This window comes from Dendrobates tinctorius, unplaced genomic scaffold (assembly GCF_039654945.1).
Source record: "Dendrobates tinctorius isolate UK_male_01 unplaced genomic scaffold, ASM3965494v1 ptg000019l, whole genome shotgun sequence".
NCBI lineage: Eukaryota > Metazoa > Chordata > Amphibia > Anura > Dendrobatidae > Dendrobates > Dendrobates tinctorius.
In genome coordinates this window covers 59,026,466-59,041,675 of record NW_027361687.1, presented here as the reverse complement: position 1 = coordinate 59,041,675, position 15,210 = coordinate 59,026,466, and the positions used below count along the sequence as shown (strand labels likewise).

Sequence of the window (15,210 nt, the reverse complement as noted above, 5' to 3'; positions counted from 1 at the left end):
TTAGGGGGAGTAGTCCAGTGGCTCTGGCTGACGGGATGATGTGGGATATTAGGGGTAGTAGTCCAGTGACTCTGACGGGATGATGTGGGATATTAGGGGTAGTAGTCCGGTAGCTCTGGCTGACGGGATGATGTGGGATATTATAGTGAATGTGGCTATGCGGAGTGGGCGGGGCTCTACACTCAGCTTTATATATATATAGATATAATCATTATAATTTGTTATAACTAACCGTAGTTAGTTACTATGCCCGAGCAGCGCTGGGCTCTTCAGCTAGTCTATATATAAAACTGAATGTATGTATGTGTGTATCACCAACCAATCACAAAGCATCTTTCATTTCACCAGAGCTGTTCAAAAGATGCTGAGCTGTGATTGGCTGCTATGAGCAACAGTTTTCCTTGCAACCAATCACTAAACATCTCTCATTTCACCAGAGCTGGTTAAAAGAAGCTGAGCTATGATTGGTCGCTATGAGCACGTTTTCCCACTTGACAACACCTCAGCAGACACTGACATGGTGGGAGAAATCTAGCATCCCTTGGAACATAAGCTCCCAGCCATTGTCTGCCCCACAGAAAGGAGCAGCGAGCACATGACAGAAATGAATCCCCCCTCCCGTGCCCATATCCCCATCACACATCCTCCATCCCATAGGCACATCTTCCCTCTTAAAAGGATCATTTGTATGGAAGTCAGAGCAAATCCATCCAGGACTTTGGTTTTGACCCCAGGGCTCTCTTAAAGAGATCCCTGGTATGGAAGTTAGGACCGTTCCATTCAGCTCTATGGTTCTGACCCCAGGGTCTCTTAAAGGGATCATTGGTATGGAAGTTAGGGCAAATCCACTCTGCGCTTTGGTACTGACCCTAGGCCTTTCTTAAAGAGAACTCTGGTATGGAAGTCAGGGCAAATCCATCCAGCACTTTGGTTCTGATGCAAGGGTTCTATTAAAGGGATCATTGGTATGCAAGTCAGGGCAAATCCACTCAGCGCTCTGGTTCTGACCCAAGGCCTCTCTTAAGGGGATCCCCGGTATGGAAGTCAGGGCAATTGCCTTCAAATGCTCTGGTACTGACCCCAGGCTCTCTTAAAGGAATCCCCAGTATGGAAGTTGGGGCAAATCAACTCAGCGCTCTGTTTCTGACCCAAGGCCCCTCTTAAAGGGATCCCCGGTATGGAAGTGAGGGCAAATCTACTCTGTGCTTTGGTACTGACCCCAGGTTTCTCTTAAAGGAATCCCCGGTATGGAAGTGAGGGCAAATCCACTCTGCGCTCTGGTTCTGACCCCAGACTGACGGGATGATGTGGGATATTAGGGGTAGTAGTCCGGTGGCTCTGGCTGATGGGATGATGTGGGATATTAGGGGTAGTAGTCCGGTGGCTATGATGGGATAATGTGGTATATTAGGGAAAGTAGTCCGGTGGCTCTGGCTGACGGGATGATATGGGATATTAGGGGTAGTAGTCCGGTGGTTCTGGCTGACGGGATAATGTGGGATATTAGTGATAGTAGTCCGGTGGTTCCGGCGGACGGGATGATGTGGGATATTAGGGGTAGTAGTCCGGCAGCTGTGACGGGATGATGTGGGATATTAGTGGTATTTGTCCGGTGGCTCTGGCTGATGGGATGATGTGGGATATTAGGGGTAGTAGTCCGGTGGCTTTGACAGGATGATGTGGGATATTAGGGGTAGTAGTGCGTTGGCACTGGCTGACGGGATGATGTGGGATATTAGGGGTAGTAGTCCGGTGGCTCTGGCTGACGGGATGATGTGGGGTAGTAGTCCGGTAGCTCTTGCTGACGAGATGATGTGGGATATTATAGTGAATGTGGCTATGCGGAGTGGGTGGGGCTCTACACTCAGCTATATATATATATATATTCATTATAATTTGTTATAACTAACCGTAGTTAGTTACTATGCCCGGGCAGCGCCGGGCTCTTCAGCTAGTACTGTATATAGGAGGCTATATGGGGCACCTATTGTATATAGAAAGAGCTGTGTGGGGGCTCTCCCTGTCGTACGTCTTTTACATTTACTGGTGTATGGAATAGTTCAGTCTACTACACTATTCCATACTTTTATTCGTAATATACTACCAGATGACAGACATATAATGTAATATAACATATACACTCACTGGCCACTTTATTAGGTACACCTGTCCAACTGTGTGTTAAGACTTAATTTCTAATCAGCCAATCACATGGCGGCAACTCAGTGCATTTAGGCAAATAGACATGGTCAAGACAATCTCCTGCAGTTCAAACCGAGCATCAGTATGGGGAAGAAAGGTGATTTGAGTGCCTTTGAACGTGGCATGATTGTTGGTGCCAGAAGGGCTGGTCTGAGTATTTCAGAAACTGCTGATCTCCTGGGATTTTCACGCACAACCATCTCTAGGGTTTACAGAGAATGGTCCGAAAAAGAAAAAAAATCCAGTGAGCGGCAGTTCTGTGGCCGGAAATGCCTTGTTGATGCCAGAGGTCAGAGGAGAATGGGCAGACTGGTTCGAGCTGATAGAAAGGCAACAGTGACTCAAATTGCCACCCGTTACAACCAAGGTAGGCAGAAGAGCATCTCTGAACGCACAGTGCGTCGAACTTTGAGGCAGATGGGCTACAGCAGCAGAAGACCACACCGGGTACCACTCCTCTCAGCTAAGAACAGGAAACTGAGGCTACAATTTGCACAAGCTCATCGAAATTGGACAGTAGAAGATTGGAAAAACGTTGCCTGGTCTGATGAGTCTCGATTTCTGCTGCGACATTCGGATGGTAGGGTCAGAATTTGGCGTAAACAACATGAAAGCATGGATCCATCCTGCCTTGTATCAACGGTTCAGGCTGGTGGTGGTGGTGTCATGGTGTGGGGAATTTTTTCTTGGCACTCTTTGGGCCCCTTGGTACCAATTGAGCATCGTTGCAACGCCACAGCCTACCTGAGTATTGTTGCTGACCATGTCCATCCCTTTATGACCACAATGTACCCAACATCTGATGGCTACTTTCAGCAGGATAATGCGCCATGTCATAAAGCTCGAATCATCTCAGATTGGTTTCTTGAACATGACAATGAGTTCACTGTACTCAAATGGCCTCCTCAGTCACCAGATCTCAATCCAATAGAGCATATTTGGGATGTGGTGGAACGGGAGATTCGCATCAGGGATGTGCAGCCGACAAATCTGCGCCAACTGTGTGATGCCATCATGTCAATATGGTCCAAAATCTCTGAGGAATGCTTCCAGCACCTTGTTGAATCTCTGCCACGAAGAATTGAGGCAGTTCTGAAGGCAAAAGGGGGTCCAACCCGTTACTAGCATGGTGTACCTAATAAAGTGGCCAGTGAGTGTATATGGTTGGTCTTTGCTAGTTCCAGCAGTTATCATGTAACCACAAGGATGCGCTTTACACATTTGCTGGCATGTGCCAACTAGAGAGTCTGCCATGTCTGCAATGTTCTTCTATTCATTGACATAGCTGACTTGCGAGTTGTCACCTGACTGCAAGTATGGCTGTGCTGGAACCAACAGAATCGAAATAGAACTTTTGCTATGGGGTCCTGTGATTGCTATGCACACCCCTGCTTGCAGGGCAGTAATAATGAGGGCAGTCTTGCTTGTTGCTCAAAGCCTGAGGCTCTGGGATCCGTAGCCAGATTGCCCTCATCATGAGCAGCGTGCCAGTCAAGGAGCGGGGCCCAGACATATTTCTTGCACAGGGGCCCAAAGCTGTCAGTGTCCGCCTCTGAGTCTCACATTGGCGCTACACCCGGGTAGCGGTCTCACATGGGTGCTACAGCAGGATAGCTGCCTCTCATGGGCGCTACACCAGGATAGCGGTCTCACATGGGCGCTACACCAGGATAGTGGTCTAACATGGGTGCTACACCAGGATAGCAGTCTCACATGGGCGCTACACCAGGATAGCGGTCTCATATGGGCGCTATACAGCGGCGCATATGGGTTGCCCTCCCAGGGCGGTGGGGTACTCGGTCCCGGGCCGGTGTCAGGGGGATGTGTCACAGCAGCGGTGACCCGGTCTGTGGCCCTGGGTGCCCAAGTAACGGGGAAATGGAAATGGTGGTTTGTAGTTAATGTAATAGTACGTGACGCCACCTGCGGTGTTTGGCAAATGAGGTGTTAAGCCGACACTGCATGCAGATCCGCTGGGACTGATGGTATGGTGCAGCAAAGATGTAAAAGCTTCCCACAGGTGAAGCTGTAGTCCCAGGGCAGTGTAGATGTAGTTGGCACGGGGATGTAGCAGTGCCGGAAGGGTAGGAAGCAGACAAGACACAGCAGGGTGCAATTTCTGTACCTTTACTTGATAACTGCAGTCCAGTGTCCTGATTACAGATGGTACCGGAGCAGGCTAGCCTGGAAGCAACTCAGGGATTCTCTCCCAGCAGACGGGCTGTACAGTCTCCTTTCCTAGCGCTTATTGGAATAGTACTCCCAGTACTGAGTTACACTGGGGTTCCTCCTGACAAATGTTCTCAAGAACCTTACTTGCACGGCAGACAGCTGTAGCCTATCTCGGGGACTCCTCTCTTCTGAGTCCCGGCTCTCTATCCAAGCTGCTGTTGTGCCCTCAAGTCTTAGATGGGAGTAGGGCATTCACGGCCTCCTACTCCTCTGGTATCTGTTGCAGGACCGTTAGTATCCGTACAACCGTGGAGACCAGGCTCCAGTTCTTGCGCTCTAGCCGTGAGGGAGCTCTCTTCCTTCAGCTCAACCACCACGCTTCTCTCTACACGTCTGCACACTTCACCCTCCACAGACTAACTGACCACTCCTCCCTGTTGGCCCTCAGAGAGCACTCCTCCCTTCAATTCTGGTTCAGAATTCCCCCTGCTGGCCTGGAGTGGAACTGTGTTGCATGTATAGGTAAACTGCTGGAGAAACCCTTCATTGCCTCCAAGCCTGGCATTACCCTCCCCTTGAGGAAGGCAAAGCCAGTGTGGCGACCATACTCCTGGGGGCGCCACACATACTTCATACATGCATGGACTGCAGCGGCAGACTGGAATAATAGTGGTCAGTGCAGCCTTCATTCCCAGGGCAGGTATTAAGCTCTGACGCCATCCTCTAGGATTGTGGACTACATAGTACTCCTAAATTATCTTCAACACCATGCAGCGCGATTACTCACCAATGTAAATCTCCATTACATGTAGTGCAGCATCACTCCCATCATCTGCTTAATCACCATCATGCACAATCCCATAGGATTTTCTCTGCAGCTTGCACAACTGAATTCAGCATTGGGATCAGGGTAAACTAACATCCACTTTCCATGAGGGATAAGGAAGGAGGCATCTCTGACTACACAGCATCAGTTCTCTGCCTCCTCTGCTCTATTGATCTCACCTGACTGCTCTGCTCTCCTCCAAGCTCCACGCTGTTGCTGGATCTTATATAAACTTTTATCCCCCCAACCTTCTAGATCCTTCTACACAGCCGATTGGGGAGGTTAACTCTGTAGTGTGTGATGAGCTAAAACTCCCTCCTAAAACAATGTTCATACGTATGCATTTTTGGGGTGTTTATTTTCAGCATTTTTTCATGCTAATTTTAGTTGTGTTCTACAGTACCAGCAAAGTCTATAAGATTTCAGAAATCTCATGCACATATCGTTACACAGGTATCAGGTTTTGCTGTGTTTTTTGTGCCATAACCTGATGAATTTTAATCAGATTTTTTTTGCTAATAAACTTTATCAGCATGCACAAGAGATAAGTGTACCCGACAAAAACGCAGGAAAAAAAGCCACAAAAACACAACAAAAACCAAGCAAGACCAGCTTTTTGCAGCAAGTTTTTTATGGACAAGATACATTTTTCTGCAGAAAAAAATCTGCAGAAAAACACATTGTGTGAACATAGCCTTCAAGCAAAACATACAATAACACTGGTCTACAAAAAAAAAAAAAGAAATTCTGGCATGGACTTTAAGAACAGTTTTAGACTAATTTGAGGGTGCTGAATTCAAATCTGATCTTATAATTTCTCTATCACATCACGTTTTTGCGCTATAGGTATTCAGCCCATTTTCATGAATTTCATGAAAAATATAAGTAGTGTATGAAAAGTGCCGATAAATGTGAGAATATCTTTGTTTTCTTTGAACATGCATAATTCCCATTTGTTATTTTGTTATGATAATAAAGTAAACAAACAGTTTTCAACGTACACAACAGTCGTGTGCAGGTACTGCTTTAACTATATATGTTCAACTTTTCCTGGTCTTAGTGAAGAGAAGAAAAAGGCTGGAATATTTTGTGGACCTCAAATAAGAGCACTTATGAGAGACCCAAATTTTATCACATCAATGAATGAGACAGAAGAAAGAGCTTGGAATGCATTTTGTAATGTGGTGCAGAATTTTCTAGGAAATAAGAAAGCAGACAACTATGAAGAGATTGTGGAAGAGCTACTAATGAGTCTGCGAAATCTTGGATGTAGAATGAGTATCAAGATTCACTACTTACACAGCCATTTGGACTTTTTTCCAGAGAACCTGGGGATGTGAGCGAGGAACAAGGGGAGCGTTTTCAGCAGGACATTAAAACAATGGAAGAACGGTATCAAGGCCGGTGGGACTCACATATGATGGCTGACTATTGCTGGAGCTTGATGAGAGACAACCCAGAAGCTGTACATCACAGATCGGCCAAGAAAAGAAGGTTCAAATAACTGCCATTTGCCATTCATCTGTGCGCCATATATATGTGATTTTGTAGTTTAATTCTGTAAGTAGATTTGATTTGCTGTACATAGACTTTGTAATCTTTGTTATTCCTTGATTAAAAATATACAAAATGTAGTACCGAAAATCATGTGTTTTATCATAAAAAAACCTGCGATAGGAGTAATTTTCATCAAAAATTGAAACTATCTCGAAATCCTGATGTGATAGCCAAAAACGGAGCTCATATTCGCAATCAGCAGCCAAAATTGACTTAAAATACGTTTTAAAACCTTTAGCCAGAAAAATTGCGTTGACCTAATACATGGTATTTGGGGCATTACACCAATATACTGGAGAGAGCAGGGGTCAGCGATATACTGGAGAGAGCAGGGGGCAGTGATATACTCGAGAGAGCAGGGGGCGGTGACATACTGGAGAGAGAAGGCGCAGTCATATACTGTTGACAGCAGGGGGCAGCGATATACTCGAGAGAGCAAGGCACAGCGATATACTGGAGAGAGCAGGGGGCAGCGACATACTGGAGAGAGCGGGGGGCAGCAACATACCGGAGAGCGGGGGCGGCGACATACTGGAGAGAGCGGAGGGCAGTGACATACTGGAGAGAGTGGGGGGGCAGCAACATACTGGAGAGAGGAAGGCACAGCAATATATTATAGAGAGGAAGGCACAGCGATAAACTAGAGAGAACAGGGGGCAGCGACATACTGGAGAGAGAAGGGGCAGTCATATACCGTAGACAGCTATATACTGGAGAGAGCAGGGGGCAGTGATATACTGGAGAGAGCAAGGCACAGCGATATACTGGAGAGAGCAGGGGGCAGTGATATACTGGAGAGAGCAAGGCACAGCGATATACTGGAGAGAGCATGGGGCAGTGATATACTGGAGAAAGCAGGGGGAAGCGATTACTGGATATGTGGTGCCCCAGGAGTATGGTCGCCACACTGGCTTTACCTTCCTCCAGGGGAGGGTAATGCCAGGCTTGGAGGCAGTGATGGGTCTCTCCAGCAGTTTACCTATTCATGCAACACAGTTCCACTCCAGGCCAGCAGGGGGAACTCTGAACTGGAATTGAAGGGAGGAGTGTCCTCTGAGGGCCAAGAGGAAGGAGTGGTCAGTTAGAGCGAGGAGGGCCACGTGTGCAGACGTGGGGAAGAAGCGGGAGATTGAACAGGGAGGAAAGGTTCATCTCCAGTGAGAGCGCATGAACTGGAGCCTGGTCTCCACGGTTGTACGGATACTAAAGGTCCTGCAACAGAAACCAAGGGTGTAGGAGGCTGTAAATGCCCTACTCCCATCTAAGACTTGAGGGCAGAACAGCAGCTTGGATAGAGAGCTGGGACTCAGAAGAGAGGAGTCCCTGAGAGAGGCTACAGCTGTCTGCCGTGCAAGTGAGGTTCTTGGGAACATCTGACAGGAGGAACTTCAGTGTAACTCAGTACTGGAGATCCCACAAGTAAGCGCTAGGAAGGAGACTGCACAGCCCATCTGCTGAGAGAGAATCCTGATCTGCTTCCAGGCTAGCCTGCTCCAATACCATCTGTGATCAGGACCCTGGACTGCATTTATCAAGTAAAGGTACAGAAATTGCATCCCGCTGTGTCTTGTCTGCTTCCTACCTTTCCGGCACCACTATATCCCCATGCCAACTACATCTACACTACCCTGGGACTACAGCTTCACCTGTGGGGAGCTTTTACATCTTTGCTGCACCATACCATCAGTCCCAGCGGATCTGCACGCAGCGTCGGCTTAACATCCCACTTGCCGAACACCACAGGTGGCGTCACAAACTATTCCTTTAACCACAAACCACCATTCAACACCCCCATTACTTAGGTGTCCAGGGCCACGGACCGGGTCACTGCTGCTGTGACACATCCCCCTGACACCGGCCCGGTACCGAGTACCCCACAGCCCTGGGAGGGCGACCCAGATAGAGCAGGGGGTAGCGATATACTGGATAGAGCAGGGGGCAGTGATATACTGGTGAGAGCAGGGGGCAGCAATATATACTGGAGAGAGCAAGGAACAGAGATATACTGGAGAGCATGGGGCAGCGACATACTGGAGAGAGCAGGGGGAAGCGATTACTGGAGAGAGCAGGGGGCAGCGATATTTTGGTGAGAGCAGGGGGCAGCGATATACTGGTGAGAGCAAGGCACAGTAATATACTGGAGAGAGCAGGGGGCAGCGATATACTGGATAGAGCAGGGGGCAGCGATATTTTGGTGAGAGCAGGGGGCAGCGATATACTGGTGAGAGCAAGGCACAGTAATATACTGGAGAGAGCAGGGGAAGCGATTACTGGAGAGAGCAGGGGGCAGTGATATACTGGAGAGAGCAGGGGGCAGCGATATACTGGAGACAGCATGGGGCAGTGATATACTGGAGAGAGCAGAGGGCAGCGACATACTGGAGAGAGCAGGGGGAAGCGATTACTGGATAGAGCAGGGGGCAGCGACATACTGGAGACAGAGGTGGGCAGCGACATACTGGAGACAGCGGGGGCGGCGACACACTGGAGAGAGCGGGGGGCAGCGACATACTGGAGAGAGCGGGGGGTGGCGACATACTGGAGAGAGAGGGGGCGGCGACATACTGGAGAGAGCAGGGGGCAGCGACATACTGGAGAGAGCAGGGGGAAGCGATTACTGGAGAGAGCAGGGGGCAGCGACATACTGGAGAGAGCAGGGGGAAGCGATTACTGGATAGAGCAGGGGGAAGCGACATACTGGAGACAGCGGGGGGCAGCGACATACTGGAGAGAGCGGGGGGCAGCGACATACTGGAGAGAGCAGGGGGAAGCGATTACTGGAGAGAGCAGGGGGCAGCGACATACTGGAGAGAGCAGGGGGCAGCGATATACTGATGAGAGCAGGGGGCAGCGACATACTGGAGAGAGCAGGGGGAAGCGATTACTGGATAGAGCAGGGGGCAGCGACATACTGGAGACAGCGGGGGGCAGCGACATACTGGAGACAGCGGGGGCGGCGACATACTGGAGAGAGGGGGCGGCGACATACTGGAGAGAGCAGGGGGCGGCGACATACTGGAGAGAGCAGGGGGAAGCGATTACTGGAGAGAGCAGGGGGCAGCGACATACTGGAGAGAGCAGGGGGCAGCGACATACTGGAGAGAGCAGGGGGCAGCGACATACTGGAGAGAGCAGGGGGAAGCGATTACTGGATAGAGCTGGGGGCAGCGACATACTGGAGAGAGCAGGGGGAAGCGATTACTGGAGAGAGCAGGGGGCAGCGACATACTGGAGAGAGCAGGGGGCAGCGATATACTGGTGAGAGCAGGGGGCAGCGACATACTGGAGAGAGCAGGGGGAAGCGATTACTGGATAGAGCTGGGGGCAGCGACATACTGGAGAGAGCAGGGGGAAGCGATTACTGGAGAGAGCAGGGGGCAGCGACATACTGGAGAGAGCAGGGGGCAGCGATATACTGGTGAGAGCAGGGGGCAGCGACATACTGGAGACAGCGGGGGGCAGCGACATACTGGAGACAGCGGGGGCGGTGACATACTGGAGAGAGCGGGGGGCAGCGACATACTGGAGAGAGCAGGGGGCGGCAACATACTGGAGAGAGAGGGGACGGCGACATACTGGAGAGAGCAGGGTCAGCGACATACTGGAGAGAGCAGGGGGAAGTGATTACTGGAGAGAGCAGGGGGCAGCGACATACTGGAGACAGTGGGGGGCGGCGACATACTGGAGAGAGAGGGGGCGGCGACATACTGGAGAGAGCGGGGGGCAGTGACATACTGGAGAGAGCAGGGGGCAGCGACATACTGGAGAGAGCAGGGGGAAGCGATTACTGGAGAGAGCAGGGGGCAGCGACATACTGGAGAGAGCAGGGGGCGGCGACATACTGGAGACAGTGGGGGGCGGCGACATACTGGAGAGAGAGGGGGCGGCGACATACTGGAGAGAGAGGGGGCGGCGACATACTGGAAAGAGAGGGGGCGGCGACATACTGGAGACAGTGGGGGGCGGCGACATACTGGAGACAGTGGGGGGCGGCGACATACTGGAGAGAGAGGGGGCGGCGACATACTGGAGAGAGAGGGGGCGGCGACATACTGGAGACAGTGGGGGGCGGCGACATACTGGAGACAGTGGGGGGCGGCGACATACTGGAGAGAGGGGGCGGCGACATACTGGAGAGAGCGGGGGGCGGTGACATACTGGAGAGAGCAGGGGGAAGCGATTACTGGAGAGAGCAGGGGGCAGTGACATACTGGAGAGAGCAGGGGGCAGCGACATACTGGAGAGAGCAGGGGGAAGCGATTACTGGATAGAGCTGGGGGCAGCGACATACTGGAGAGAGCAGGGGGAAGCGATTACTGGAGAGAGCAGGGGGCAGCGACATACTGGAGAGAGCAGGGGGCAGCGATATACTGGTGAGAGCAGGGGGCAGCGACATACTGGAGAGAGCAGGGGGAAGCGATTACTGGAGAGAGCAGGGGGCAGCGACATACTGGAGAGAGCAGGGGGCAGCGACATACTGGAGAGAGCAGGGGGAAGCGATTACTGGATAGAGCTGGGGGCAGCGACATACTGGAGAGAGCAGGGGGAAGCGATTACTGGAGAGAGCAGGGGGCAGCGACATACTGGAGAGAGCAGGGGGCAGCGATATACTGGTGAGAGCAGGGGGCAGCGACATACTGGAGAGAGCAGGGGGAAGCGATTACTGGATAGAGCTGGGGGCAGCGACATACTGGAGAGAGCAGGGGGAAGCGATTACTGGAGAGAGCAGGGGGCAGCGACATACTGGAGAGAGCAGGGGGCAGCGACATACTGGAGAGAGCAGGGGGCAGCGACATACTGGAGAGAGCAGGGGGAAGTGATTACTGGATAGAGCTGGGGGCAGCGACATACTGGAGACAGCGGGGGGCAGCGACATACTGGAGACAGCGGGGGCGGCGACATACTGGAGAGAGCGGGGGGCAGCGACATACTGGAGAGAGCAGGGGGCGGCGACATACTGGAGAGAGCAGGGTCAGCGACATACTGGAGAGAGCAGGGGGAAGTGATTACTGGAGAGAGCAGGGGGCAGCGACATACTGGAGAGAGCAGGGGGAAGCGATTACTGGAGAGAGCAGGGGGCAGCGACATACTGGAGACAGTGGGGGGCGGCGACATACTGGAGAGAGAGGGGGCGGCGACATACTGGAGAGAGCGGGGGGCAGTGACATACTGGAGAGAGCAGGGGGCAGCGACATACTGGAGAGAGCAGGGGGAAGCGATTACTGGAGAGAGCAGGGGGCAGCGACATACTGGAGACAGCGGGGGGCGGCGACATACTGGAGAGAGAGGGGGTGGCGACATACTGGAGAGAGCGGGGGGCAGTGACATACTGGAGAGAGCAGGGGGCAGCGACATCCTGGAGAGAGCAGGGGGAAGCGATTACTGGAGAGAGCAGGGGGCAGCGACATACTGGAGACAGTGGGGGGCGGCGACATACTGGAGAGAGAGGGGGCGGCGACATACTGGAGAGAGTGGGGGGCAGTGACATACTGGAGAGAGCGGGGGAGCAGTGATATACCATAGACAGCAGGGGGCAGCGATATATTGTATAGATAACACGAGGAACGCTTTTTAGTGTAGGATAAGAGTTAAAATCCACTTTTGAGGCTGACTGTATAAACATTGTGAGACACCGCCGCCTGATACAATGGTTACTGGTTACGTTTGCTGATGTAGTACCACTAGTCCCAGCATTTGCTTGTAGAATTTTCACTTCTCTGCTATCTATAGTACATTACATTTTCCCCTATAAGATTTTGATTAGTCTTTATTCCTATGACTGGTTTCCTCGTCAAAATGTTTATTGACGTGGTACTACAAGTCCCAGCACTTGAGTTTACTGTTTCCATTTAAACATTGAATGTTTCTATCATGAATTACGAGGTTTGGTGTTTTGTCCATTTCCCTCTGTCTCATCTGTTTATATGCACTGACCCTTGACCCCATGATGTCATCGTATGACCCTTGTTCCTGCCTATGTATGCTCGGCTTATTGTCCTGCATACATGCATGCTCGGCCTGCCTGTCTCACATGTGCAGAAGCTTCAGGTTATGGAAATTTTGCAACAAATCTGCTGCAAATTATTCTGTAGAGAGGAGCGAGTCCAGGAGGAAGGAGGGGGAAGGAGGAGGAAGGTGGAGAGCTGAACTGATCAGATGTCAGAAAGAAGTTTGGAAGAACACAGGAAGCAGGGATAAGGACTTTGTACAGATAATGGAGGCACAGGTCACATAACACAAGCAGTACTCACCAACACCAAGACGCCACATACCGAGCACCAGTAACATTTCGGTCTTCATGATGTGAGTGCACTCACGGGAGAAGAGTGGGCCGGAGTGAGTGTCAGTGTGCTCAGAAGGATGACGCAACTTTCTGGGAGTTCTGCCTCGTGGTTTGCACTTCCGTAATAAAACACACAAAGTGAGAGCTGGAGAGCAAATGACAACAAACCCCCGATACCGCAGGGACTGAAGACTGGAGATGAGGCTGAGCAAGCGTCCTCGTCACTACTCATCACTCGCTCGAGCATCAGTGTGCTTGGGATGCTCGTCACTTGGCGAGTATTTTTTAATGCTCGAGTACACACCCCAAATGTTTGGCTCTTTGTAGACAGCCAATGAACATGTGGGGATTCCCTGCCAGTCACTGTAATGCCATAGCCATCTTGATTGTGGCATTACTGTGATTGGCTGGCCGCATAGCGTCATCAGGTCTAATAAGACCAATGACGCCATGCTCGACTGTCAGAAGTGAAACCTAGTAGTGATGGGCAGTCCGGCTCTTTTTGGTGATCTGGCTCACTCGGCTCCACTCACCAAAAAGAGTCGTCTCTTTTTGGCTCAAAAAACGTCTCTTCTTGCAAAAAGTGCTCCTTTCCCCACTTTTATCACTCCAGTCTCTTCACTATAAAGCCTGGGCCTCATTATACAGCTGTACAGGGGTCTAGTGAAGGCTTTTTAGCCATTTTCTCAGAGTGTAAATGTGGCGCCCCCAGGAGTATGGCTGCCACAGTGGCTTTGCCTTCCTCCAGGGAGGGTAATGCCAGGCTTGGAGGCAGTGAAGGGTTTCTCCAGCAGTTCACCTATGCATGCAACACAGTTCCACTCCAGGCCAGCAGGGGGAACGCTTAACCGGAATTAAGGGGAGGAGTGCTCTCTGAGGGCCAAGAGGAAGGAGTGGTCAGTTAGTGTGAGGAGGGTCACGTGTGCAGACGTCGAAGAGAAGCGCGGAGATTGAGCAGAGAGGAAAGGCTCATCTCCAGTGAGAGCGCATGAACTGGAGCCTGGTCTCCACGGTTGTACGCATACTAACAGTCCTGCAACAACGAAGCTGAAGTTGGTTTCTTATTCGTTCATTTTCATATTCAGCTATTTTTTATTTTCTGTTTTTTTCAAGTTTTTCAATAAAAATAAATCATTCTAAGTATATAATAATATGCAATCATGTGTCCTTTTGTGAATACACTTCAAAACAGATAAAAAATAGAAGGCTGGCGCAAAAATGGGCATCAAAGTGGGCACTGAGGTATGGTATTGAAGGGGTTAAATGGCTTTGTGCCACTGATCTGACACCTCATTTACATACATTGTGATGCCCCATATCAAGTTCATGTCAATCCAGCCTGGCACAAATGGGTTATGGGCATCAAAACTGGTGGGCAGAAAATCAATTTTCACACATGTGAATAAGTAACAGCTAATTTTAAGGTGTTAAATGCCTTTGTGCCACTGATCTAACACCTGATATACATACTTAGTGATGCTCCACATGCAATCCATGTCTCTCCAGCCTGGCACAAATGGGTTCTGGGCATCAGAACTGGCTTCAAAGTGGTCAAATCACCCATTTTCACAGATTTGAATAAGTAACAGCTATTTTTAAGGTGTTAAATGCCTTTGGGCCACTGATGTAACACCTGATTTACATACCTACTGATGCCCCACATGAAATCCATGTCTCTCCAGCCTGGCGCAAATGGGTTATCGGCATCAAAACTGGCATCAAAGTGGGCAAATCACACATTTTCACAGTTTTGAATAAGTAACAGCTATTTTTAAGGGGTTAAATGCCTTTGGGCCACTGATCTAACACCTGATTTACATACCTACTGATGCCCCACATGAAATTCATGTCTCTCCAGCCTGGCACAAATGGGTTCTGGGCATCAGAACTGGCATCAAAGTGGTCAAATCACTCATTTTCACAGATTTGAAGTAACAGCTATATTTAAGGGGTTAAATGCCTTTGGGCCACTGATCTAACACCTGATTTACATACCTTGTGATGCCACACATCAAGTTCATGTCAATCCAGCCTGGCACAAATGGGTTATGGGCATCAAACTGGCATCAAAGTGGGCAGAGAACCAATTTTCACACATGTGAATAAGTAACAGCTAAATTTAAGGGGTTAAATGGCTTTAGGCCACTGATCTAACACCTGATTTTCATAC

The 15,210-nt window shown here is 50.4% G+C and overlaps 1 protein-coding gene across 1 annotated transcript in view; it reads right to left on the bottom strand.

Moving 5' to 3' along the window:
* LOC141082979 (SLAM family member 5-like) overlaps positions 1-13,600 on the bottom strand; it is a 140,746-nt gene extending 127,146 nt beyond the window's left edge. Inside the window, exon 1 of the mRNA XM_073567072.1 lies at positions 13,009-13,600. Within this exon, the coding sequence (XP_073423173.1) occupies positions 13,009-13,057 (49 nt within the window). The 5' untranslated portion in view covers positions 13,058-13,600. The remainder of the gene's footprint in view (positions 1-13,008) is intronic.
* Between the last annotated feature and the right edge of the window lie 1,610 nt (positions 13,601-15,210).